The following is a 27,915-nucleotide window of genomic DNA, read 5'->3' as shown; positions in this document are numbered from 1 at the left end:
GGTGCGCTGCTATTGACAAAGTTAGATCACTCCAAAGCTATCTTCTGCAAAGGTCGGCGAACTGCACCGAGAGAATACAACCCTGTTATGTAGGTCGTGTGGAACAAGGTAGCATAGTCCAACGAGTCCCGCGCTTCATCCAGTATCCATTTTCAAGCAGAGGGGGCCTGCAACTGTAAGGTAGCTGGCCCTTTTGATTGTCACCTGACGCGTTGCTGTTGCGCAAGGTAGGTGAATGGCTGGCTATGAAATTGGAATATGGTTATACTTATATTACAGAAAAACAGAATGCCACCCCATTGCTCTACTGAAACTTTGACTAGTTAAAACGTCATCTTACAACAGCAGTGCTGCAAGTTTGGCGTATGGGGTACGTTCTTCTCACCACGTTAAGGTCTCCGTAGATAATTCTATGGTTCTCATTTCCAACCGACCCCTGTTTTAGGCTCTGAACTATCTGTAATTCCGTACCAAGAAACGAAAAGAGAAAAATATATATAATTTTAAGAATTCCAAGGGGAAACAGCATTTTTTCTTACACCCCGGGCTTCCCTCGGAGTGAGAAAATACGGGAACCAGAGAATAAAAAAGGACGCCCTCCGACGTACAAGATATTATGGTTGAAATACCAATAGATGGAAGGATTACGTATGCAACAGAACATCTTGCTGGCAATTTAGCCAAGTAGAAACTTTAACCTAACGTTTGTCTTTCTTCCCCCAATTTTTTTCCTGGGGTGAAACTGTAAAGAAAAATCCAGATGGCAACCGAAAAGGAAGCAGGAGGGGACGCCACACATTGTTAATTTCTTTATTTTGCTTTATTTCGAAGGTCTGTTATACACTCTGTTATACAGCTGCTCTCTCTCAGGTATGGTAGCATATTATTTTTGTCGGTACAAGTCATCAGTCCTTTGGTCCAGTGACAAGTCACTGGGTCATAGGTCAAGTCAAGAAACAAGTCATTTTGTGCAAACACAAAGCAAGTCAGAAGTCTCTTTGGTGAAGGACACTTCGACCTGCGTTTAATTCTGTCCAACAAACAGAGAAAGGCATTAACTGAAGAGTTACGAGTTCTGGACTATCGAACTCGACTCACTTGATTAGTATACTATACATTTTATTGTTCAATTACCACAAGCACTATGGTGCTACTTCAGGTAGGTACGGCATTAGGTCATTTTTTTACAATTATTCCAATTCAAAGTTGGTAAAGTAATAAAATTACAAGTCAAGTCACACTCACGAAATTAGCGACTCGATCCCGACCTGAGTTCAAGTCATTTGCCTCGATTCAACAACACTGTGATCAGAAGGCCCGTAAAAACAAACTGACGAGTTCATATGGTCTATACTCCTGATGATACTGACGCGATCTTGGGTTAATTTTACAGTGTTTAAAAGCATGGACGCGAAGTGGGAGTGGCTTTGCGGAGTAAATTCCTCGTACATCACAGAGTCCCAAGACCGCTGGTACGAAGATATCCGTAACAACACATGTAAGGTGGATGGTCTGGTGACCATCCCTCACGCCGCCTTCCTTCTCCTATCGTCAGTCGTTCTTCTCGTCTTGGGATGCTGCACCAGCTACCGCCGGATCCACACCAAGTACCTCCTGATCTATCCAGGGCACAGCCTGAAATGGCTGATATCAGTCCTGCTACTCGTTGTGATTCTTGCCTCCATTGGTGAAGGTATCATGACTGATGAGACTTACCGGGCCTGGAGCCAGCCCACTCAACCTCATCTATACATTCACAGCATTGTGGCTTTCGTTGCAGTCGTGATGTCTCTGGTTTATTATCAGCACATGGAGCTATGGCAAGTACCAACGATGTCCATACTACTTCTGGTCTACTGGGTGTTCACGCTATGTAATGAGGTCCTCCGTATATTGAGCTTGGAGTACCAAGGGCACATCGACGTAAATGTTGTGATCTTCGACTTGACCATCATCAAGCTCGCCATTTACCTCGTCTTGATACTTGTAGAATTGAATGTCATCAGAACAAAGGTAACCTGTAACAATCCCAAAAAGGTTATGAAACGGATTGGTTATTAGAACCAAACACTGGATATACATACAGCTTATTAGTATTCTATGTCCCACCAACTAGTTGGTTATCGATATATCGCCTATTTTTGGTCTATTTTAACCAATCAGCTTCGTTCTTTGGCAAAGGGATGCCATGCTGTCTTTACTCTCAACTTTAAAACTGCGCTCTCATGAAAAGTAGGGCTTACACTTGTGAACAAAGTGTGGCATAGTCAGAATCGGTTCACATTATTCACCCGTCATACCCTTTCTACTGGGCCCTGGGATGGGTTGATATCTGTCAAAATATTTGGGAAGAAAGTACAGATGTCGCACACCATTGGGAGTTTCTCGTCGCCTTCTGTCCAATGAGGGCTCAAAGAAATACGTCATAAGTTCAGAAGAAATCAACCCATTGTATTGCCCGGTGCGTACGTTAAGACACATCAGGGGATCTTCAGGTTAGGAAAAAGGACTCGAATTGGGTAGTACTTTTTGCTCAAACTTTAATAATACTTACAAATACCACAGTTGAAATGTTTTGTGGCTTCCAACTAAAATTTTTCTACTAAATGCCAAGCTCATCTCCTGTCTGCCACCTTCAGCTCCTTGGGTTATACTACAAAGAGGCCGAGTTTCCAGAGGACCTCAAGCGACCTGACATGCTGTACATGCATTACTACGTCAACCTGTTCTCGTCCCTGATGTACTGGTGGCTCAACTGGGTCCTCGTGCTGGGTTACAAGAAGTCCCTCGAGCTTAGCGACCTGGGCACGCTGCCCGATCAGCACGAGGCGGAGCACAACCACCAAGAGTTCAAAAAGGTCTTCTTGCAAGAACTGGTGAGCATTCGGTTATAAGAATCCAGCCAACTGTTTTAAAGAGGATAAATTAGTGAGGTGCACCAAAATGATAAATAGTAACGCGCTTTCGAATTATACCGTACAAATAATAACTGATGAACGAAGCTCTTTACGGTGCGTGGGCGTGGGCGATGCAATCGACAAGGACGCGTTACCCCTCCCCCTTTTTCAAATTTTCCAATGCAGGTGCATTATCGTGCCCACTATAGCCTACAACGTCGTTCTCAGGAAATTGTTTGATACACTACCGGTAAATGGGGGAAATGACCATTTTGTGTACTGAGATAGGCCTACCTTGTGGAAGGAGCGAAAAAAACAGATTGATCGAGGTGTGTGGTATCTTATGTAACCATAAATCCAGCCTATTTACTTTTTTGTCAAAATCAAAGGAGAAGGCTAAACAGAAGGGAAAGAAACCGTTCCTGGGCAAAATCTACGCCAAGGTGTACGGCCGGCGGATGATGGCAGCGGCAGTTCTCAAACTGATCGGGGAGTTGTTCGGCTTTGTCAATCCCGTGGCAGTAGGGGCTCTGACGGCCTACACGATAACCTTGAAGTCCCCTCCAGAATCAGAGGTGAGTGTCAGTCCGCGCTTATAATGTGCTGTGCTTCGAGAGAGCCGTTCGCGTAGATCTTAATTCGCAGGTTTTGGATATTTGCATCGGTACGAATGAGCCCCACCATTTCTCCTCGCAAAACTGGTATTTCAATGCCCCGATGAATAGCAGATATAAGAAAGAATTCAAACTTCCATTTTGTTTTTGTTGTTCTGAATCTTTTAAAAGCTTTGGATGAAAGGATTGAGAGGTCAAGGATTCTTTTGTAAATATTCTGATAACAGTGATATGTGGTGCATACACCCTTGGAAATTTAAGTATCTGCACTGGAGTGAATGATATTCCCGTAAGTTACGTCACTCATTTTTACGTGTAGCTGGTGAATTATGTATTAGAAAAAAATGATTACGTTCATTTAGGTTCAAATCTTCAATTTTAATTTCTTTGTAGCAGCCCATATACTTGGATACTTATCAACTTCAGTGGGACGGAATACTTTGCAGTCCCATGTTTTTCGATCTCTGACCATAACTTTGCTTCTGTTTGTGCGTAGCCGGACCCCGCCCATTACGTCTATGCAGAGGAGTTCTTCAAGAACGGTTTCGTGCTGGTGTTTGTCATGCTGCTGTCATCCATGGTCAACTTCTTTTGCTTGCAGACACATTACTACTTCTGCATCATGGAAGGGGTCAAAGTTCGTGCGGCAATTCAGGTATGGAGGGCCAAACGTCGCAATATACACTTCCTCATGAGTAGCTCGATCAGATAGCCATCTTCATGAGTTTAGTTACATACCAGCCTTTTTGCGGTCTTGATTACAACGCAGAAGAAATGAGTACCAAAGTTAGCCTTAGCTTTATTCAAACAAAATATATTCGGCGGTGGCCTTTATCAAACTTACCAACCGATCGTCCTAAGTAAAAACTACGAAGGACTTGAGTAAATAGGTAAGAGCGTTAATAGGTAAGAGGAATAGGGATTTTAACCGTTCTTTAGAAAGTCCCAAAACTCTGGTAGATACTGTCTTTAGGTGGCGAACTGTATTTTTTACCACAAAGATGCTACCACAAGCCACCGTTGTGATATTCGATAATGAACAGGTTTTAGCATTAACCATTAATTAACTTGTACAAAAAAGATCATTTGTCCCGACTGCAGGCCATGGTTTACGAGAAATCGCTTCGCTTATCCACTGTGGCCACGACGGGCGGCAAGATGAACATAGGTCAGATCACGAACCACATGTCGGTCGACCCCAACGCCATCCAAATTATGTTCCAGAACTTCAACAACCTGTGGTGCATTCCAATACAGGTGTGTTTGAAATTAGGTCAGTCCCCAGACAGAATTAAAGGAGTAGCTGAATGACATGTACGCTTGCATACCACGTGAATATCATGGCTCTTCAGTGTAACAAATTTGAAGTCAGTTCAACGTGATTTATTATTCGTGAGTGCTTACAATAGCTTGATTTATACCCAACGTGCCGATGGGGCATCCCACACAACTAAATTGTAAGTTGCGCTCTATTCTATTAAAAAAGCTTTCAACTGTTAGAATCTCACTGTTGAAACTACCCCACACATCGCTTGTGTTCCCCTAGCGTGAATCCCCAATGCTGAAAATAGCGCTTTAATTAAACATTGTCCCCGGAGGGTATTCCCCGGCAGAAATCACAGGCTTTTAACGTTTTATAGGTGGACTTTTTTTCATTGGGCAGCTCATCATCAACTTGGTTTTGCTGTACCTGGAGATGGGCTACGCTGCTCTGATTGGTGCGAGCGTCTTTCTGGTGCTCAGCCCTGTCCAGTTCAAAATCGCCACCATGATCAGCAAGAGGCAGAAACAGATGCTGGTAACCCTACGTCTTTGGCAAAGTCTGTATAACCACGAACTCCATGCGAGTAGGCGAGGCCCAAAAGAGTTCACACTAATGTCTGAAATTTAAGATGATCCTGTTGAATTTTTTTTCTCTAAAATTACGTCATTTTAAATTGCGGTATGTCAATTACTCCAGAAAGAACCGTAAGTGATGTAAGTACAAATCTGTGTATAGAGCGGGAAAGTAAAACAAGTCACATCATTAGTTCCTCGGGGTATTAATCTAGAGGACGATCAGTTTGAGGGAAATCCCGGTTGATCTGCAGTGAAGTCTTTGCCTCAACATTTCTCCTCTCTGTTACAACCGACAGGACTTTGAAATCGTGTTTGCACTTCTTATTGCATTTCTTTTTTCTGGAAGTGATCCCGCAAAGCCAAAAACGCTACTTAGCAATTAAATAATCCAAAATTGTAAGTAATTTCTAATGCAATTTCTCATGTTTGGCAAAGAACACAATAGTGTCGATTTTGTACTGTTTTATGCACTTCCATACAAAAGTATGGAACTTTGCTTGAAGGTATATGAACAAATTGATAGCAATCACCTGTTGTAATTTCTTTTGGTGTTTGTTGCCTTATTAAGTGTCCTGTTCCTCATCAATTTAAAGGTGAACGCTCTTCAGGAACTAAAAATGTTTCAATTATAAAGCATCAAAAAAACCCACTTACAAATGGATATAACACATTTGGTGGTGCACACTGTATTTATATATTCTTTAAGTGTCATTGTATAGAACACTTGAATCCTAAATCTATTGAATTGTCCGGGTATGAGAACTTACAGTGTGCATGAAGTCAGTTCACATGGTGCAACGGGTGAATCTGAACCGGATCTTACAAGAAGTGGAAGGGACATGCACAGACAAACCATCTGTATCGGCTGACAAACTTTATAAACCCGCCATGTGGGTATGATACCACCTGAATAGTCAGCCAATGACGGGACCTCTTTGTAAGGGTGCATTTACATACATTCTCAACCTCGTTCTCCTATAGGGCTGCTCCGATGAACGCCTGAAGAAAACCAACGAGTTGCTTCAAGGGATTAAGCTGCTGAAGCTGTACGCTTGGGAAGGACTCTACGGCAAGGCCATCGAGGCCATCAGAAGAAGGGAACTCGGATATCTACTCAAGATCAACGTCCTCTTCATCACAACAAGTTTAGAGTTTCACAAATGAGAATTTTAAGCCTGAAAGAGCTGGGTTATTTTGGCCCTCTCACAAGCAAGTAGGGGCGGATTCCCCCCCCCCCCGCCAACTCAGTTGTACCTCACTTGAGTTTTTGTAAACCTTGGCATGCATGTAAAGACACTCCTTATCATTGAAACTGAAGTTTAAAATCAATCAATTATATCGTTTTGCTGTTCCGGTCATTTGAAGTTCAGGGCTACACGCGTGCAGTGCAGCCCGCGTGCATTGAGCACCTTAGTGGAAAACGTACACATTATTTGGTTGACATTATGAACTGTCTCGGACTAAGGGGCGCTGGGCAAGAATGATTTGATTTTCAAAACAGTGTGTCAAAATGACCGCAAAGAGCTACACTAAAAACTGGCAAAGCCTTAGTTTCTGAAGAATATGCGCTGCAGAGATATGGAGAAAAAACGTAGGTGGTGGATTCCGCCCTCGGCTCTTTTAGGGTTAAATGAATATTGACGTCTGTTGCGGCTTGGCAGCGATACTTCCAGCAAAGAACAAAAACTGTCAAATGGTTTGATGTACTTTGGGGGTTGTAAGTTGGTGTCATCACACTAAAACACGCGACTTTGTTAACATAACAGTAATAACACATTTTTCCTTTTCTTTTCTTTTAGTTCTGTTGACCTCTGCATCTCCAGTGCTCGTAAATGTGGTGGTAGGTTAGCTTTAAAAGATTCCATATTTAGAAAAAAACGGAGCACACGCAAGTTTCATTTTTACGAATTCTGGAGGGTCTTTTCGGTGTCATGACAACAGTAGAAACAGCAGACTTCTTCAAATCAGGTTTGCGCTGTAATGTAGCATATTGAGTCTAAACGCCACAAAGCATTTCAAAGACTGCATTACAATAAAAGCCTACTATCTTACACATACCCTTAGAAGAACCAATGACGATTTTCATTCCTCAGGGTTTCGGGACTTACAACGCCCTCACCGGCAAGCCCTTGACCCCGGAAGTGACCTTTGCTGCGCTGTCCTTGTTCAACATGCTGACCATGCCCCTCCTGATCCTACCCATGTCCCTGCTGTACCTTGTCAACGGGCTGGTCAGCGGGAAGCGCGTCTTGGGCTTCCTGCTGGCCCCGGAAATAGAGAACAAAAACGGCCAGGCATTGGAGCGTCCTCAGGGCGCCGCCGCTCATCATGGTGGAATTGTAAGTTTATCATAGAATGGTATCCGTCCTGTGCATAGTCTTCAGACGTCTTGCAGACGTCCCCCGAACGTAGGGACCGGTATTGAGTAATGACACAAGAGGAATCCTGCCGGGTTTATGTTAATGAGGAACTGAGCACATACCAATCCCACAATGCAACACTGTAACCTGACTAGACTTTGGAAGACCGTAGAATGGAGTCATTTCTGCGTGCAACACACTTCCAAACGTATTCACCTGCTTTTTAGGGATAACCGCTTCCATGATTACAGGAGAAAACAAACTTTTCTGAGTTTTCCCGAGAGCCATGTGTTCGGCTGACACGCACACGAAAGGTATGTAAACATCATCTTTATAAATAGAAGAACTAATTGTGCACGCGCAGAACTAAACCAACCACGGATTCCAGAAGCCAGCCAGCTACCGGTCCCTTTTGAAATAGGGACGGGGATCAGTTCAAGTCTATCAGAATTGCTTTTATAAACTTATATGCCTCCGATTTCAGCTAATCATTTGTTCCCACCATATGATATTTTTATTAGTCATTTGAATGGGAACTCTTTCTGTTATATGCAACACATAGGCCAATTAATACATATGTAGATTTGAATTAAAGAAGCAATTTGATAATGGTCAAATTTATCAAACAGTTGCAAAGCCTCTAACCCACAGTAAAATTCATTAAAACCCAACGATTGGCCTCGCATTTCAGACCAAAACAAGATAACTTGTGGAAATGGAACTTTGCACCAATGACGTAACAGTCTGCTTAACTGTGCACTTTCCTGTGTAGCCAGTGGGGGTTCACTCTTCACTAAGCACCATGGGAAAGCAGACGCGTAAACAAAGTGTGGCGTCATGAGTAGGCCTACATAGGTCTATTGTTAATAGATAATTAAAGATGTTAGCACTGGTTCCAATCATTGGGAAGTCGTGCTAGGTGGGGACAAATGCAATTCAGCACTAGTCTTTTCCAGCCAATGCACTATGCAGAAAATGGGAGTTGAATTAGATGGCCGTATTTGCTATTGTGTATGGAATTTATGCGCAGGTATACAAATAACCCATCAACTCGTTACAATTTTTGCAAAGGACGATGTCACCGTGGGTTTTAAGAAACTGTCAGACCAAGTGACCATCACCAGCAGCGCCAGCGAGCTAGATGACGAGCAGTTCCACAGCTCTTCCGAAAGAACCAGTTTGCTGAACGGCAAGGTCACCAAGAAGAGGAAGTCGGCGAGGAACGCCAAGTATGGAGCAGCCGGGCCTAAGGAGAAGCATGCCGTGGACGGGCCAGGAGGGCGCTTGAAGCACGGAGTCGCCATAAAGGTCTTAGTTTAATTTTAATTTTTTTTTTTGTGGTGAAACCAAGGGTTCGTTCAGTCATTTGCAAAAGTTTAAGACCACCTAAAATTTTATGTGCATTTCTGTCAATGGGCCTGCATTACACTGTCTCACTGAATGATTACTTAACATGATTTTACAGTGGTGCATAACATCAGTGTAGTGCTATATACCCATTTGAATGATTTTTTTGCAAAGACAGGCTTTGTATGAAATTTTGACTGCAAGGCCGCATGGTAAAAAAATAAATCTAAGTAATCAGAAATAAAGGAGGGCGCACTAAATTATTAGACTTTTAACACTTAAACATGGACATGTAGTCAAATAGCTGTGTAACCAAGATACTAAGGTTACACATTGAAAATAAAAATAAGTTGCCACGATTGATTAGTTAAAGTTACATTTTCTTCACGTGAATACATTTTATATGGGTGGTCCTAACCTTTTGCAAATGGCTGTAGATTGTGCACAGACACAGTAGCCCGCTAAAAGAAAGGGGGAAGCGATCGAGAGATTGAAGACGAATTAGAGAGGTTAAGTTCTAAATGTGGGAGGCAAACGCTGAGATCATCAGGGAAAACCTAAGGAATCAGGTAGACATTGACAATCCAATCTGCATACCTACCTAAGTGGGAATTACGCCCAGGTCAAGGCAACGGAGGGCAACGAAAGTACCATGTCCTGCTATCCGACCAGACTACCCGCCGCTGTCAATAAACGAGGTGTATTACAGCAGAATGCCACGGCACGAAGCATGCCGGTAAAACTATATAATATTTTATTTTGAACAGCTTCGGCAACATTATGCAGGTTTGATGGGACGCAGAATGAGTTAAGGAGATCGGTTGAGCTGGCTTGCGTGGTGTGGTAGGCAAAGGAAAGAAACAATATATCCATGCTTCAAATTCTGGATAATACTTTTTTTCCTTTTCTCGCCCAAATGTCGCCTTGAAGTTTGTTTCATTCAAGCGAAAAACGCTTATGGACCTTATGGACACTGACTCTGAGCCTACTTACTAGCTCGACACCTGTATCATATAAAATGATAATACATCACTTCCACAGTTCAAAGTCTTGGCATTTTTGTTGTGAAAGCCTCAAAGGCAGTGGGCATTCGGATTGGGTGGTCTTGTCAGCAAATGCCCTATTCTGAGTTTTCAATTAGTTTTGTTGTAAGAAAAGGTGATAGCACCCGTTACAACTCAAATCCCAAAGAAGCGAAAGGTGTTCCAAACAACGAGATCATGTTTTACCTCGAAAAAATGTTTCTGCCTTCATATATGCCCAGATATCTCACGGAACCTACAAATGGGATGAAGATTCCGAAACGAAGACACTTTCGGATATCAACGTTGAGATCCCGGAAGGTGAGATATTGATCATTTTTTTATTTTGGATACGCTTTCACAGACACAAAATACTCGTCAAAGTACTTGTAAACTTGAGCTATGATTTTGAAGTGCGGAACAGACATAAGTTCCATTGCCTTTGTTTGGTTTCAATCCAGCATTAATACTAAGTTGGAGATTCCCTTTTCCAGCAAGCTAAGATGCCTTATTTTTTTTATTTATTTATTTATTTTATTATTTTTTTTAGTTTCAATTCTTTCGTCTGATTCCATTTCTTTTCCATATCTTACAGTATAGACAATCCAACGACCAAAATTAGAAACCATTACTACGGGGCCATCCAGTTCGCACGCAGGAGGTGCGCGCGAGTGAAATTCCTCCTTGACCAATGAGCAGTAGTCCTTTGCCGAAGTGCGTTTGTGCGTTCAGGTTGAGACAACTGCGTGAGTGGCCCCTTGGAATGGTGTCTCGTCGGATTTGTCTATAGCAAAGCAGAAGAGGGGATCCGGAGGGTCATCATCCCCTCAAGACACCTCATCAAAAAACGAACCTGGAAGAAAGTAACAAATGCAACAAGAGGGTTTAAGCAAACATACACATGAAATTAATATGAGTAAAATGTAGAACGTGCGGGGAAATGGGATTAATCCTTGGATATGAAGATATTCGGATAGGCCTTTGCACAGTTGCCTGCTTTTCAGTTAATCCACATTAGGAAAAAGTGAACCCTCCGAAGAAAAATGCCCTGCTATATATCCTGGCTGTAATTAAGTGTATTATGGCGTAGCGACGCACAAGGCTTGCATTCGCTATTTCGGATTATACACAGGTTTGGTGTACATAGGTTTGGTCCTTATATACAGTCAAAATTGCGGCCAAATTTGAAGTAGATTTGAAATATTTGTAGCAGTTCTAACTTCCTGAGTTCAAGCAACGATGGGTCCATAACAATTTTTTTCGGTGGTGCATAAATTGCTCTGGGGGCAAAAGTTCGGCAGTTTTTCCTTCTGAACCTTTGTTGGCGTCTCAGAGGTTTCAGCTAGATTAAGTTTTTTTTCATTTTTGGAAGAGAGAAAGAGAGAGAAAAAGACAAACAGGATCACTTTTCATCATTTTTCTTTACCCCAGCCCCCCCTCCCCATTTGCCACCGAGTGGGGCTGCATATACATGAAGTTAGATATGGAATTTCCGAAAGCACCTTTTTTACTTTTAGAAGACCTGAACTGTCTTTGAGAAATTCTCCTGTAGTGGTTGTTAATTGGGAAAATTCTCTCATCTCATTACAGGCAAGCTGACGATTGTTATTGGTGCTGTTGGCAGCGGGAAATCCTCTCTTCTAGCGGCCATGCTTGGTGAAATGACGACCTCATCTGGCTTTGTGCAAGTCAAGTAAAAATCTGTCATTTTTTATTACTTCTTCCACTTATCCGTTAAGCAATTTGTACATAACAAATGTTTGCACGACTGCAATCAAGATCGAAAAAATACTACTTTCGACATGGCTCGTATGGCTCTTCGTAAAAACGGATGACGATAGTTCATCACAGTACAACAGAAAATAATGAGGTTACCTGAGAGGTCTGTGTGTAAGTACATCCTTGCACTGAATGACTCAAGGCTAGGGTGACCGCCTGGCACCCTTCTCCATAGTCTTTCGGAGTGGCACTTGCATTCGAAGGACTGAGAACAGGCTATACCTGCCTGGCTCACTGCCAGTTGTTGGAAGACCCCCTGAAACATGTAGGAGTCTTATTTTGTGTGTACGCTTCGGACAAAACAAAGAGATTAAATTGTTTCAACGAAAGGCAATAATGCAGTAACCTCCCTCGAGCCGAAAACAAAAATTCCCGAAGCCTCCCTCCCTGGCAAAAATCCTTGATCCGCTCTCGATTAGATCATTTAGTTGATATATTGGAATTGACATTGTCAGGCATGGAGTAAAAAAAAGATTGTTAAATCACTTACATTGTTTGATTGAAAAATACAAACTAACTTCCAACCAGAATAGAGTTAAGCTCTTAATATTGACATCTTGACATTTTTATGATTCTGTGTATTAAACGAATAAATGAGTGGATAACATTCGATATTTATGATTCTCTCCGTTTCAGAGATGGTACTCAGATAGCTTTGGCAGCCCAGAAACCTTGGCTGCTGAATGCTAGCCTTCAGAATAACATACTGTTCTCCGATGAACTTGAGGTCAAAAGGTATGATAATCATTTACCTAACCTTTGACTGACTGCGTGTATTTTAAAGAACACAGCTGGCCAAGCCGACTTCCGTACTTAACCGCGCAACGTTACGTACAGGCGATGAAGAGCGGTGTCCAACCTGAGCCATGTTGGAATATTTTAGTCCCCCAGAATTAAATAAATAACAATAGTGATTGTTTTTTTCACTTCATAGTGAGCTTTCTTCTACTTATCGTCAACCTTACAGATATCATATGCGCTTGGGGATATTTATCTTTAAGTGAAGCCATTCCAATCTGATGTCAAACTCGCTATCCTGTAATAATTCGCATTAAACATTTTTTGCATTGTAGCGTTAAGTTGATTTGCAAACTCGCTGCGTTTCATTTGAAATGCGTAGGATATCACATCCCATTTGAGACGTCGGGTTCCCAGGCAGAAACATCTATTGAAAGACCGATTTGAAAAACAATTTAAACATCCCTCGTTTCAGGTATAAACGCGTCATTGACGCATGCTCCCTGAAGCCAGACATTGACATCCTACCGGCTGGGGATCAGACTGAGATTGGAGAGAAGGGAATCAACCTGAGCGGAGGACAGAAGCAACGAGTCAGCGTGGCTAGGGCTATGTACTCTAATAGGAATATCGTCATTCTGGTGAGCAGTAGTAATCCGAAATCTAATTAGAGATATGCCAAATGACATTCCGGAGTTAGTCATCAAAAAAAGTGGTTCATCTCGCTGATACATCAGTGGAATCGTGGCGAACTTGTCTGCAAACAAGCACCCCCATAAGAAGAATATTTTCTTTTGTCAGTTTGCAGAATATAAAGCATTTGAGGCTATTTATTTTGATAACTACAAAATAAGGGATATACCTGTGCTCCGGAGGTAAGCAGCGGATATCTCTCCAAAGGATACACGAACCTTTGGCTCGTTAACCCATGCAGCCCTGGAGCGATATACATTATTAATCAGCTGATGGCTGGCGATTTAAAACCTTGGCACACAAATATTTGGAACATTAAATGTATTTGTAATTTCATCATTAAGATATTTCTTTCTTCACGGGTTGTATAGGACGATCCGCTGTCTGCACTGGACGTTCACGTTGGTCGCCATCTTTTCCAGAACGGCATAATTAAACTGCTTGTCCATCGAAAGCAGACGGTGATCCTGGTCACCCATCAGCTGCAGTACCTGAATCGGGCAGATTTGGTAAAGAACATTATCCATTTCATTCCGTAGAGCTTTAGAAAGTGACCGACTCTCACTAGGCTTGAATGTAAAGCCAGGTTTTCCCGTTTAACAGAATTCCTCATTGAACAAGATTTTCATAGACCCGGTTGTAAGTTGTAAAGTTGTAATAAGACCCAATGTACGCAATGGATATAGAGCCTACCTTTAAATGGGAGGTGGCTACTCATTCATTGTACAACTGGCACATGAGTCTGAAAATCAAGATGCAAAGAAATTAATCCAGCTTTTTCAGTTTAACTGAGGTGTTATTTTCCTGCATCAGATCGTTGAGATGAAAGACGGTCGGATAGCCGCCCAGGGGACGCTAGACGACATCATCACGGCGGACCCCGACATGTACAGCGAGTACAACCAGGCGGTCCGAGCGGCCACGGAATCTGAGGCCGAAGGCGAGCTGTCCGGCTACGAGTCGGAGGCCACCAGGGAGGAGCGACTCCGTCTTCAGCGGCAAGTCAAGAGCAAAACGCTGCAGTCAAAACAGTTGCCAAAAGGTAGCTCGTCGTCATACGCCTGAAGTATCAATTTAGGGGTTCATCAAACATTTCTGATGTGGTGAAATAATTTTGCATTAAGTTCAGCTTTTCTAGTAGTTTAATTTAGGCTTAAGATGTATTCTTTCGCCAGGAAAACTGTCTTTTTGATGTCACTGTAGACGTCAATGATACAGTTTAGGGATTTGCTGAAGATTGTGCGACCTTCATATGAATCTCACCATGCAAACAATGCGCTTATCGCAAGGATGCAACTGACCAGCAAAAACAAACTTACTGGCAACTTTTTATTGTTCGGTGGTGTCAGAATACCATTAAGTGGTAACCTGACATCCTTGATCAATAAATTAGCTTATGACAAGGAATTCCTGCTATAATGACTGAAGGATCCTTGAAACACATTGAAATGACTATAAAATCACACAAACGAAATGTATTGAAACACACTGTGGTGCGTTTCAAGGGCACCTGGTGATATGGGGATTCAGAAGCCGATGGGCTGGAGCCAGTTTCATAGAATTTCCATGCAGAAACTTTGAGCTGAAAAATTCAGCTGGGAACCAGACACCAGAAATAATTTGAAATGCCTGATATTTTGACTGGTAAGCTGGTTTTGTTCATCAAGTTTGGGTTTTGCTTAGGGATGTTTGTTTTTGTTTAGGGAATTTCCTTGCTTTGCAGCTCTATGAAATTAAACCCCGGAGTTATAAGGGAGAAGATCGTGAAAGATATGCAAAAGGAAAAGACAACGTGATACCTGTAAAACAGTTTGATTTGGGAAAGCAAGTAAATTTTACAAGTCAGTCTGCGTTAAAAGTGGCAGCAGACAACGACTACAACCACTTTAGACTTGTAAATAAGATCATATGCCCCATAAAGATGTTCCTCTTTTCTCCCTTCCATAGTGGGAGAGACCCCTGAGCCCGGCGCTCTGATTGAGAGGGAGGAGATGGAACGAGGCTCGGTCTCCTACGTCGTGTACCTGTACTACGCCAGGAACGTCGGGTGGCTCCTGGTCGCTCTGCTGGCCTTCTGGGCGTTGGTTGACGCCGGCTTGGGCATCGGTACCAACTTCTGGCTGTCGGCCTGGTCGGAAGCGGGACTAGGAAATGAGGTGAGTCAAGGTTAGTTTTATGGATAAATCACCGTTGGAAGAGAGGGTTGTCTCTCAAAGGGTTCAAATCAAGGAAGGCCTGATAAAGACATGCAAGAAATGTGGGCCTGGATGTCTATCGCTGTCGATTGTTTGGATTCATTTCGCAAATATAATGGATGTACGACGTTTTGGCCTGGTCAGGCATCCTGAGTAACCCGAGAAAATGGATTCATTACCACACATGCACATGCCCACCTAAGCCTTTGACGACACCACTGGGCCAGCGCAAGAGAATTAATCGAACTCCTTTTTCATTTTCGACCCAGACCGACGGATTGACGGACGAGTACTTCCCTGTCTTTGTGGGTTTCTCCGTGTCCACTCTGACAGCTAGAGTGTTTTCTATGATATCGCTGGTAGCTGCCATGCTGACCGCAGCGAGACGTCTCCATGAAAAAGTCCTGCGAAACATCATCAAAGTGCCGCTCAGGTAATCACTAAAATGTAACAAGTTTTGACTGGCAAATATCCTTTGATGTGTCGCATTTTCAGTGGCGGCGTTGGGCCACAGGTTTTACACATGCATGCAGTCTGGTGCTCATGTATGGTTCTGAAAGAACATCCAACATCAGGATGTCAGATCTGTAAGCCGCATTCACTAGTAAAGGTTTGTCCTTAAACATTTGAAAGGCACAGAATCTCAGTGCATACTTTCCACGTTTTAACTTTGGTTTCCGTTTTCCTATTTATTTCATTGGAACATTTCAGCTTAGCCTTTTCCCCCTAATTTTACATGTAATTTCAGGTTTTTCGACATGACTCCTATTGGGCGTGTTCTGAACCGTTTCTCAAATGATATGCAACTCATTGATATCGTGAGTATGAGGATGCTGAGTGACATTCAGTCTATAAAATACCATAACTCCACTGGGAAATGTAAACTTGAAAAAGGTTTGGACGCAGTGCAAGTGTCTACAGATTTTCGGCCCTCTTAGTTCAACTACTGTATGGCCAGATGCTCGGGATCTCAGTAGGAACTTGGCTTCTAGTATCATCATAGTTTGAAAAGTTCGATAGTAACGAAGCCGTTGTGCGAGTTTTAGTGTGAAGCCATTTGACATTTTTTGTCGCTTGTTATCTGTAGATCAAGTCTGTGTCAAAGACAGGGAACCTGTTCGGTGTTTGCGTCAAGGGTCTTTATCCACCTTCACTGAATTAGGCTGAATTTGAGTTGGTCTTTTCCCCGTTCTTTGCAGAGATTTACACAAACCATTAACATGTTGGTGAACACTGTGCTGAGGGTCACGTCGGCTGTGGTAGTCAACGCCATCGTTATGCCTATTTTCCTCGCGTTTTTCGTACCCGTTGCCATTGGGTTTTACATCCTCCAGAGGTTCTTCCTGGCGTCGTCTAGGTAATTGTTTCTAACAAGTGATAGGCGAGTTGTTTTTGTTTCTGAGAGGGTACACTTTGCTTTGTCTGTTCAGAGAATCACTGACAATCAGACTACAAACTGTCTCCGTGCAGTGATAAAGCCAATCGGTGCTTCTTGTATGCTTGCAATATTGTCATACTAGTACCTGGGACAGTCATTGGTCGATACGCGTCACGTGACCGTGTATTAACATTTGATGATGCCTACTGCGATGTGATAGTGCCCCTTTGGTAAAGTACGCGTTGACACCTGGATAAGAGACAGTTTAAGCGATTCCAAATGGTCAGGAGTCTGTGAGCACGCGGCATGCGAAACTCGCCGTGAGGGCCAAGTCCTAAAGGGCATTCTTCTGCCGATTACCTGCACAAGGAATATATCATCACATGGACGGGGGTGTTTGGGGAAATTAAAGTAAAAGTGCTGATTTCCTTTGACTCTCTGACTAGAATGGTATTTAGGAATGGGAATAAATATGTGCTTGGTTGGTCTTTAACTGACGTTTAAGACCGCCCCAGTACACAATTATTCAAGTCATGAGTAGCTCATGAGTCACGTGTACCTCATGAGTAGTCATGCCGGAAAACAGCCAATCATTTGGAAATCTCTGTACCGTCCATGGAAAGTGGAGTTTTTGTGTCCTTACTACATTATATCCTATTAATTGTTTTATAGAGAACTGCAACGGCTGGACAGCATCAGCAAGTCGCCTGTCTTCGCCTATTTCTCTGAAAGTCTTGGAGGGCTGATGACCATTCGAGCCTATAAGTAAGTATGGAAGCAGTAGCAGAGATGGGGGAGGCTGACACCGCTTCTCACTATATGACTGGGGACAATTTCATGAATTTATACCTGGATCTCACCCAAAGCGATGACAAGCTAAGTTAAAAAGTCAGTTCCCATCTGTCTAAGTGCTGGATCCACCGCTTCACGAGTATCATAGCTCATGACGTTCCATAGTGTTCTAGCAAGACTACGAATGGTGGTGAGTGTTGGCATCTTCTAAAATACCGAACACTTTCGAAAGAAACATAAGCTGAACAAGGTGCTGCACGCCGTGAAAAACTTGTTCGATGTGTTAGTTGGGGAGATTTTAGAAGGGATAATCTTCACATAGTTGAAATGATTGAGCTTGACCCTTTTCAACAGGGCTGGCGAGCGATTTTACAACACCGTCATTGAACGAATCAACACGAATCTGGCAGCATTCTTGTATCTCCAGGTAGCAACCCGCTGGCTTGGCCTCCGGCTAGTAAGTACAGACATTGACCACAGATTTACTTCAACGGGCCCCCATAAGTAACTTTAAACACTGCGGTGTAATTTGTCGACGGTCAAAGCCATTATCATTGCTTTACCTAATCAATAACAAATGGTATGATTCTAATCGATCTTTGAAGAAATCTTATCTACGGATTTTTACAAAGTAAGTTGTGTACTGATATGAATGAGTATATAAACGTTTTAGCTTTGCATCTTATTTCAAGTTTTGTTCTTGGACTGTTGAAATTTCTGGAAAAGAATCGACGAGCATTCATTGGAAAAACGCCCATCAAAATAATGGTAAAAAAGAGACATTTGCTTGTTCTATTTTTCTCCGTTTCAGGACTTTGTTGCTGCTACACTCGTTTTTCTGGCTGGAATGATAACGCTAGTGGGCGCCATCACAATCGATCTGGATCCAAGCCTCGTTGGACTAGCTGTCTCATACTCACTTCAGGTATTATTAATGGGGAGCCTGGGGACTACATTCAACCACATTTTCCCTGTATTGGTCTTTGAATGTTTTGAGTCCAATATACCTAGAGAAAAATTAACTAGAATTCAGCTGAATTATAAAAGTCTTTATAGTGATTAAAATAGAAGTGGTATAAATAAGAAAGGAAAGTTTTAATGTCTCGATCTCGCCAAGACACAACCACGGCCCAGCTCTTTCCAAGTGCTTGGAACCTATCAAACAAAATTATAGGAGTTCGCTTTATTTTAAACAATCTGATAGGAACGATACACCATTCGGGTGTCGACATATGCCACACGTGAAGCTTCTTAGTCAAACAGCCTCATTTCTGTAATTAATAATGATCGTTCAATGGATGGTCCTTGTCATTTGTGATGATGTGTAGAAACCACGCATGTGAAACTAAGCATCTACTTAAAGACTTTAACCTTGGATATAGTTCACAGCGAATTTACGCTGAGCATATCTCTGATCTTTTTTTTCCGATTCTGATGTATTTTCACCTTAGGAAGAGATTGGCAGGCTGGAGCAGAGAGATACTTTCGTGGTCTGACTTTTCGATGATTTTGTTTGTTTTTCGTTTTTGACTGGCAAGGTGGCCACGTTTTTGAACATGGTCGTGAGAGCCATTGCTGAGCTGGAGATTCAGATGAACGCTGTGGAGCGAATCAAGCACTACACCTTTGAAGAGAACGAGCCATACGATGGTAGGTATCAAGAAGGATTTATTTTTGCAGTCTGGTCTTATGCTAGACCTGACTGCAAAATAGTGTAACATCTTGATTATGGCGATGTTATCAAACACCTGCTCTGAGTTTGTTGAAGTGTCTTTCACAGAGCGGATACGGAAATTTCTAATCCCTCAATAGTGTAAACACAATATTGCAGACCGAATACACTGCCAAAGCTGCTGTCTTAAATAACCCCCTTAAGACATCCATTTCGAACAACACCAGATAGCGCTGCCCTACACGGATACCGATGGTGTAGATTCAGCACCGAGTTAACACACAGTTTTCGCTGCGCGTGGAAATACCCAACCAACTATGTAAACCACCAATGTCAAGATGTTTATGCGTTGTCACGTGGAATGTTTTGCAAGTTCTTACTCTTAGCTGTTTGTCCGTAAAAGGTACCGAGCCACCTGCTTACTGGCCTCAGCGCGGCCACATCGAACTGCTACACGTCTCGGCGCGTTACGCCAAAAACACTGACCCAGTCTTGAATGATGTCTCCGTGAAATTCAGAGCCGGGGAAAAGGTAAGCGTCCATGGCTCTTTTTGACATATTCGATAGACTAAGACAAAAATGTACCATTTTTCATCAGAAGCGATGAGAAGTTGAACGTGTATCCGGTTTATTCATAACAGTGTTGTTCGAGAGCTCGCGAAAGAAATCACAAGCTTACCCGGGGGGACTCGAACCCACGACGTCCTGCTTTCCAATGCTGACGTTTAACCACTCGACCACTGAACTTCCTGGGGTCCAAGTCAGATTTAGCAGTGGGTACCCCGAACTATTTTCTATTTTTTTTTAATTGTGGGTTTAGCCCTTAAGACTATCTATATGGGATAAATTTTGTATCTCATGTTTTATTAGGTTGGCGTTTGTGGACGAACTGGGGCCGGCAAATCTTCCCTCACACTCGCTTTGCTTCGTGTTATTGACATCTTTGACGGTAAATTTTCAGTAAATTTTCAGTGTCTTGTCAGTAACAAGACATAATATTACCAGCATTAAAATTCTATTTCGTAAATGTAGCGAATAATAATTTATGCATTCCTATAAAGGATACTAATTCGATCAGGATGCTCTGAAGTCATTTTATTTTGTTCGTTTTCTAAGAGCACATACAACAGACGTTGCTGGCAGCAAGGCAGCTGCAGTCTTGAACTATGTAAAGGAGGAGGCAGCGTCTTGTACTATTGTTCATCACACAAGAGGACACAAACTGAAACTTACGTCATTTCTGATTACCCTCTTGAACAGGTACCATCCTGATTGATGGCGTAGACATCATGACCGTGCCTTTGACAACTCTGAGGAGCAAAATATCAATCATACCTCAAGATCCTGTTCTTTTTACAGGGACAATAAGGTAATCCTTTTCAGTCTGTGAAATTGCAATATACCATGATGGTTATTGCACTGTTGTCATTCCGCGTAGTTTTGATGTGCTTTCTCGATCATACAGGAAGAATCTTGACCCGATAGCCCATATTACCAACGATGAGGAGTTGTGGTCCGCTTTAGAAATTGCTCAACTCAAAGACGTCGTGACTGCATTGGATAGCGGTCTAGGTAAGCCGTTTGTGATTTGGTTTTAGATTTCTTTTGACTCTAGAATGCGTCTCTTCGTTTCTTTGGAAAGTTCTGGTTAAGGGTGTCTGTGTAATAGTTCTTTGGGCTCATGGACTTATTAATGATCGGTGGCGTTGTGTTATCACACACTATGTCTCCTGGTCAGACGGCCCTATGAACAAAATCAGCAGCGTATAATAGTGCAACGTACGTGTGCTTGTAGGTCTTACTTACACCTCCTATAATAGTCCTCCGCTGTTGAAGCCATGCAGAACCTGGGCCAGTAGCGATGCGTACAATGGCGCCATTTTTCTTCAGGCGTTTAAGCACATGTCGAATGCGTAAGTTGCGCAGAGAGTTCCTTGAAACTGCATTGAGTAATAGTAAAACGCATATAACAGGTGTGGATACCAAACAGACCAAAAAGTTTATATACAGAACGCGCAAAGTGAAAAAAATATGACATTCCATCATAATTGCAGATAGGGAGACACCTGCCAACACCAGCGTGCGCACTGTATTATGGCAGGAATGCACGACCTCTTCGCATCTAAAAGTGTGCCAAACTTAAGAAAGTCACTGAGCCCTACCCAGATTTCTGACGGAGGTCTGTGGTTTTGTGAGCATGCCGTACGGCAACTATGTTACATAAGGGGTCGACCAAGCCGCTAAAAGGGAACTTATGCAGGAAGCCCACTGGGGTTTCATCTTTAAATTCCTGCAATGTTGAAGCGAATGCTGGCGCCGCCATTAGGCGATTGCAACTTTGGTTCCGCTATTTCGCTTGTTTTTTTTTTTAATTCCGACGCGTGCAATTGGTTTTATTCTCAGATTCTGAGGTGACTGAGGGTGGAGAGAATTTCAGCGTGGGTCAGCGGCAGCTGTTCTGTCTGGCTCGCGCATTCCTGCGCAAGTCTCGTATCCTCATCATGGACGAGGCTACCGCCTCCATCGACTTAGAGACGGTGCGAACCTATTAGCTTCGTAGTTTTCAGTTTAGATACACATCTCAGATTTTCTCGTCGTACGACTAGTATTCGATTAATCATATCTCCAAAGGGGGTCATATCTTATAGAAGTTCAATCGAGGGTTTCTGTTTATTATCCGCACAGGACAAGATTCTACAAAACGTTGTGGCCACAGCTTTTGCTGATCGAACTGTACTAACCATTGCGGTAGGTTTACTATTAATATAGCTTTAAAAAAAACAGACAACAAAATATAGCCTAGGCCTGTGTTACATTGCAAATATAGAAGACATGCACGAAGTAAGACTGAATTTCAAGGCCGTCTACGGTTTCTACGTGTTTCTTATTGCTTTTCCAATAAAGGGGGTAACCCAGCATGCCGCAGTCTTATCAAATGCCTCTTTGGAGCAACATGCCTTGATGTATAGAGATTCCTTAAGGGGCACAAGGCCATGTCTGAATTACTTGGCTGCGGCTAGAAATTCGGCTTGAGTCTATGGTAGTAGCCGCAGCCAGTTCGCATAAATTCGTATGTAATTTTGAATGCCCATCCAAGAGATTTGGATGCTGCCTTCAATACTCTAACACTCATGCAAGATGCATTTTCTTTTCTGGATTGAACAGCATCGCATCACCACCATCTTGAACTCGGACAACATTCTGGTCCTCGATGAAGGAGGAATAGCTGAGTACGGAGCTCCTAGCGCCCTCATTGAAAAGGGGGGGCTGTTTGCATCCTTCGTCAGGGACAAAGACAACTAATCCCTAAGGGAAATGCACCAAGTGTACTTTTTTCCCTTCTGAATTTGAGGAAGGACTGTATTGTTACAAACAATACAGCTTAAATTATCTATTTCTGAAATAAAATTCACACTCAACTGGCTAGAAGCAAACATTTTTCAAAATGACATACATGTATTTTGATACACGAAAACTACAGACAGAAATAATCGAACCAAATCTTGCCTGGAGGTAAAATCATGCGCTGAAAGCGACTCTGACACCGTCTTGTTATTTGACCATCGTTAGGTAAGAAACGTTTCCAATTTTAGATTTAGCATAACATCTTTCCTTAACTTACAAGCGTAGAGACACAAACTAGAATAGTTTACTTAAATAAGAGTTCATGTGAATTTTTTCTGGTTACAAGTTTGCCTTTCCATATATTTTTCCTACTTAAAACCGTCACAAAGAATGTCTTCAATTATTAACGCCATTATGTTTTCCTCTTTTTGCATCTGACCTTGTGTAATACGTAGCGTTATCATGTTCTTTTGTTTAAAACACTAGTAGCGCATAGTGGAGAGAGCATCATTTGGATTGTAAATGAGTAGCGAAAAATAGCGATTGACACACGACCAAAGACAAATTGCGAGCAAAAATGTTATCAGTCCCAGCTTTTAGTGAAACTCATGCTTGCGTGTTTTCTGATTCAAGCATAATTTCCGCACAATGTCAGTTAAATAAGTTGTTTTCTGATCTCCGAGCGCGCTTTTTTTTCTGTTACAGGGGCATAAACTCCAACGGGCAAAGTGGAAGGATGATGAAGTCCCATATTTTCGAAATTTGAAAAGTGTACGGGGTTGAAGGCTGTTATTACATGCTACCTGTTCATCTTTATAATATCTTTATCGGCGGAAGAGCGTTCCATCCCGCAGTTCAAATTTAGTAAGGAGATATAGCCATATCTCAAAGGGATCGACGCCTTTGGCTTTTGAGACATTTCAGTTTGATCGTAGATAAAAAAAATGCATGAAAGGTAGCTTTCAGTTCTCTCATTCAGTTCACCGTAAATTATGGCTGTATCGAGGGCAGTGTGTTATTCCTTCAGCGATTTTTTCCGGATCTATTCACAGCAGCTGTCATTTCTGTTTTTGACGATATTTCTAATCGACGTCCTCCTCAGTTCGATTTCTCGTCCTGCTCCCTGTGGTCTATATAAATATCCTCCTTAAAAGCAGGATGTCATGGTGCGTATATTCGAAACACGTGGAGACAGGAAGTAAAGGAAAGACTGTCCGTCGGGAGAATGCAAAATACCCCTCTGAGTTTTGTAGACTGTAATTCCTTTTAGCGGATTTGAATCCATTTTATTGTTTTCTATTCCAGTCATGAGAGACCTTCTGTGGGTCTCTCTGTCAACAAAGTAAAAGGTTACATTTTCCACTTAGGACTGAAGAGAAAAATTTAGACTGTTCCATTTGTGTAAACTCTGACTTTCAATTTAAAAGCTCTCTGTGAGAGCACCAGGATATCGGTGGATTTTCACAATTAGTCTTACTTCTTTACAAGATGACAGAGAGATTAGATTTCGTCTTTCCTAACTTCTCTTTCAATGTCTTCGTCAAAGACGCGGAAATTGGAGTGGCCTTGCATGGGACGTCTTCTTGAGGGAATGTAAAATTATGCACGTGATTTTCGGGAGTTTTTAGCCAATAAATGGAATCATAAACGTTCTACTGTAATTTCGCTTGATTATTTGTTTGCCTTTGGTTTCAATTCCTTTCTCCCCTGCATGTGCTTTTGCTATTGTATACCATCAATGCCGTTCTTCTGCTGTTTTTTGACGGACATGACTGTTGGGTGACGTTCGGTGGTGGACGTTCGTTTTTTTGTTTTTTTTTCTTTTTAAGTTTGTCTTTTTTTAATCTGAGAAAGTCAATGGAAAGAGAGGCGTCAAGACTAACTCAACCTGCAAACCAGCCGTGGGCAATAGTAGCTGCAGTTTTGTATTTTTGTATGGGTGTTGATGGTATGGGCGAATGGAACGTGTTAAATCTTCAGGCTAACATTTCCACAGATTTCCATGATCAAGCACCATTCTTTTCCACCACCGGAACTCACAAAAGTTCTTCAAAATGTATTCTTAAATTTTCGTTCCCATAGAGTTGAAAGCCAAACTGGATCATTTAAAACAAACGGAAGGCTTTTTTAAGTTTGAAAAAAATGTGAACTGATTACGATCTATATGTGGATCAAAAAGGGTGCACCTGTCGCATTATAAACGCAGCTCTACCAAAGGAACTTACTAATGTAACAAGAGCATCAATCTATCCAATGAAGGAAATGTTGAAAACAATCTGAAAGAAGTGTGTTGTGGGTGTAATCTTTATCGCAATGCTTTTAGCGAACCAGACAATCATCATCTGGAAAATTTAATCCTTTTGTGGAAATCTAAGCGCATGTCTGGAGATGAATTCTCATAGGCAGGCGCGCCTGGGTGACCTATCGCAAGTCTAGAATTCAGACTCATGTCATTATTCACACTTAGTCGGGGTCACTTACCAAAGCTGTCGGACTGTTCACCTACTCAATATGCTTGGATCAGCTGGAACTCGAAACAGGGGGAAAAGACCAAAAGGATGGCACCGAACCAAAAGACAGAAACGAGGTCGAAGAAACCTTGACGAGGAAATGGAGCCTGAACACCACGCACACAAACTTGGCCGTAGCGAGGACGCAGCTACAGACTCGCCGACAGCCGGCCCCTAACTGCAAATGACGCTGCTCCATTTATAGGGCCAGCTGCAGGCTTGATAATATCGCCTTGGACAACACCGAGAGCCGAAATCCATCGGAGGTCCGTTGAACGCCTCCCCCCCCCCTTTCCTAAGCCATGACCGATCTTCAGCTGACTGTCGTTCTCCCGACGTGCATCATACCCTCAAACCAAACAGTCTCTGCGGGTGCTTCCCAAAGTGGTCGCTTCACTGAGCAGGGCGGCATGGGAGACCATCCACACAGCCGGAAAAGCGAAGTGCTTTTGATTTTGTCTTTAAACAGGGGACCACACGGGAGAGGAGAGAATTTCTCTGTAAATAAATAAGAGCCTACCCACAAAAGGATGGGTAAGCCCAAAACGAACCTCACACTCCATACCCGAAAAAGGGACCCAATCATTGAGATGGCTACGTATACGCTGGTACCCTTGACTCCAAATTGCAGTGTGGTAGTAAGCGCTGAAATCTTGCATTTTCTTGTCATGTTAAGCTGTACAACATAACTGTACATTCTTCAGCATTAACTATTCAAATTTCTAGCTAGTGTCATTTTGCCATCCTGCAAATTAAATTGTAAACTAAAGTGTAATTATTTTCGTTAAACATTGCGTCCATCTACCATCTTTGGTAATTTGGTCTGGCACGCCACCAGCAGAATCACAATACCCTACCCGTTTAGAAAGACACGTTTTGTATGTTGCCTGATTTTTAGCTAATTCCGTCCATTCATTTAATGTACCGTGTTGGCAAATTTACACGGCACTCCAGAAATCAGGATCATTTCAAAATTCATATTGTAAAGTCGAGCCGTTTGTTGAAAATTAGCACAGAGCGCTTTTTATTTGTTGATCAGCACATTCTAATTCATTGTTGTATTGACATGTTTTCTGTAAAACACGGAGAACAGAGTGGCAAAAACTCCGTCTATGCATTCTATCAATAAAGCGATCATATATAGTGATTTCGGCGTAATATTTTTTATTTTCGGGTGCGCCACAAGATTTTGACCTTCACTAAAGCTTTGGTGAGAAACCAATACAGAGGTTCTGTAAAAGAAAGCTGTACATATTCAAAAATATTTGTTGCATAGTTCTAGAGGGGAATTTCGTTTAAATGTGCACATTATTTGCTGGTGCCTGACGTATGCTGATTGCATACAAGATACAAATGTTTTAAAAATGTCGAGTCCGTGTACGGCTTGTGTACCTTATTGTTCTGGTTCTGATAAATTTGAATGTTTTGTAGATACTTTTGCGTAAGGGTTTATATTGACACGTCAGTGTAAACCATTAAAGGTCGTGTTACAGTCAAGGGTAAACACAATCCATTGTCCTAGAGACATCTCCCCAGTTTGTTCTCTGCTGGTTAGAGCATAAGTGATACCAGAGATAGAAACATTTTCTCCTTGCTAACTAAAACATGCACAATGCGTACACATTGATGATTAAATTAAAATACAGTCTATTGACTTCAAGTCTATAGTCATTCTTCTTTTGACGAACCGCAGAAATTGAACTGTGAAATTGTTGTCGAGAAGGACGACTGGTTCTGTTCTGGGCAAGTTGACAACATTCCAATTGAAGGCAGAGAAGAGATGAAGGTGGATGCTCATCTGTCGAAGATTCTAAATTGAAAATGCGTTCCCAAAAAAGATCTAATTGTCAATTCTAATTTCGTTTCTCGCTAAAGAGAGATATGCCTCTGCCATTAACTTGATAACTCAACCAAATTAAAAATGACATTTGGCTTAATTGGAAAGAAACTTGTGCTCAAGGCCTCCGTGATAGACGTTTGTATAGGAAGGATCCTTGAAATTCACCATTGATGGCCGTCATTCAGGCAGCCTCTTTGTTCCTCTTACGGCCTCTCAAGGGCACTTTTGCAATTGATCTGTCCCTTTCAACCGATAGAGTATAATCGCTAAACTCAGCCTCTGAAACAGAGTTTGTACGCGGTTTTTGCCCGCGCCATCTTTGGAGTATTTATTCGACCCCTCAAAAGACGCAAGATGTTCACTTTTTGTTCTTAAATTGGCTCGGGGATTTACAGCAGAACATTTCTTTAGCTCTTCAAGATTTTTACCTCAAGAAATATAAGTAATGTTTTTCCTTGTATATTTTTTTGGAAAGAGGGGAAGAATTATACGGATATCCTATTAAAAGTACTATTTTGATGAATCTGAAATCTATTAGAGAATCCATAGAAATCGATTTGTTTGTTTTATACTTTCATTCTGAATAGGATAACTGACTAAATATCTAGGTATCGTATTAAATCTACCCTTCGGTGGATTAAAACTAGATATCGGAGGTTTAAGATAAAAACTGATTTTTTTTTATTGAACATTCATTAAAATAAGGGTAAATCAGCTGAGCAGCTTGATGCAGAAATGAATTTAGCAGGCAACATTCTGCGTAGAATGATAAACCCAACTTTTAAAGAACTTCTAAAAACACCTGAAAATAATCTGGGCAGTGACTGAAAACCGATAGATAATAAGTTTTACAAGACTTTTTTGCCGCTGTCGGCGTCCTTTGATTGTTCGAGG

The 27,915-nt window shown here is 42.1% G+C and overlaps 1 protein-coding gene across 2 annotated transcripts; it reads left to right on the top strand.

Moving 5' to 3' along the window:
* Positions 1 to 19: 19 nt before the first annotated feature.
* Positions 20 to 24,332, top strand: LOC110974324 (ATP-binding cassette sub-family C member 9-like). 2 transcript variants are annotated; one of them, XM_022225894.2, is made up of 33 exons: positions 21 to 227; positions 832 to 870; positions 1,394 to 2,013; positions 2,640 to 2,876; positions 3,287 to 3,472; positions 4,008 to 4,166; positions 4,613 to 4,768; positions 5,175 to 5,309; positions 6,332 to 6,494; positions 7,150 to 7,190; positions 7,444 to 7,689; positions 8,782 to 9,018; positions 10,322 to 10,400; positions 11,670 to 11,772; positions 12,495 to 12,593; positions 13,072 to 13,237; positions 13,661 to 13,798; positions 14,103 to 14,331; positions 15,237 to 15,445; positions 15,754 to 15,917; positions 16,233 to 16,302; positions 16,684 to 16,841; positions 17,535 to 17,627; positions 18,009 to 18,111; positions 18,466 to 18,579; positions 19,193 to 19,304; positions 19,730 to 19,857; positions 20,197 to 20,275; positions 20,587 to 20,695; positions 20,792 to 20,898; positions 21,730 to 21,863; positions 22,012 to 22,074; positions 22,492 to 24,332. In XM_022225894.2, exons 3-33 carry the CDS (start codon positions 1,405 to 1,407, stop codon positions 22,627 to 22,629), a joined length of 4,764 nt encoding a protein of 1,587 aa, XP_022081586.2. In that variant the 5' UTR covers positions 21 to 227; positions 832 to 870; positions 1,394 to 1,404; the 3' UTR covers positions 22,630 to 24,332. The 2 variants fall into 2 exon arrangements, with proteins under 2 accessions (XP_022081588.2, XP_022081586.2); XM_022225896.2 differs by lacking the exon at positions 832 to 870 and having other exon boundaries at positions 20 to 227.
* Positions 24,333 to 27,915: the final 3,583 nt, after the last annotated feature.

The sequence above is a fragment of the Acanthaster planci genome, linkage group LG04 (genome assembly GCF_054643075.1).
Source record: "Acanthaster planci isolate LZ-2023a linkage group LG04, COTS_SCS, whole genome shotgun sequence".
In the NCBI taxonomy this organism is placed as follows: Eukaryota; Metazoa; Echinodermata; class Asteroidea; order Valvatida; family Acanthasteridae; genus Acanthaster; species Acanthaster planci.
Note: the sequence above shows the minus strand (reverse complement) of the source record. Positions and strands in the feature narration are given on the sequence as shown.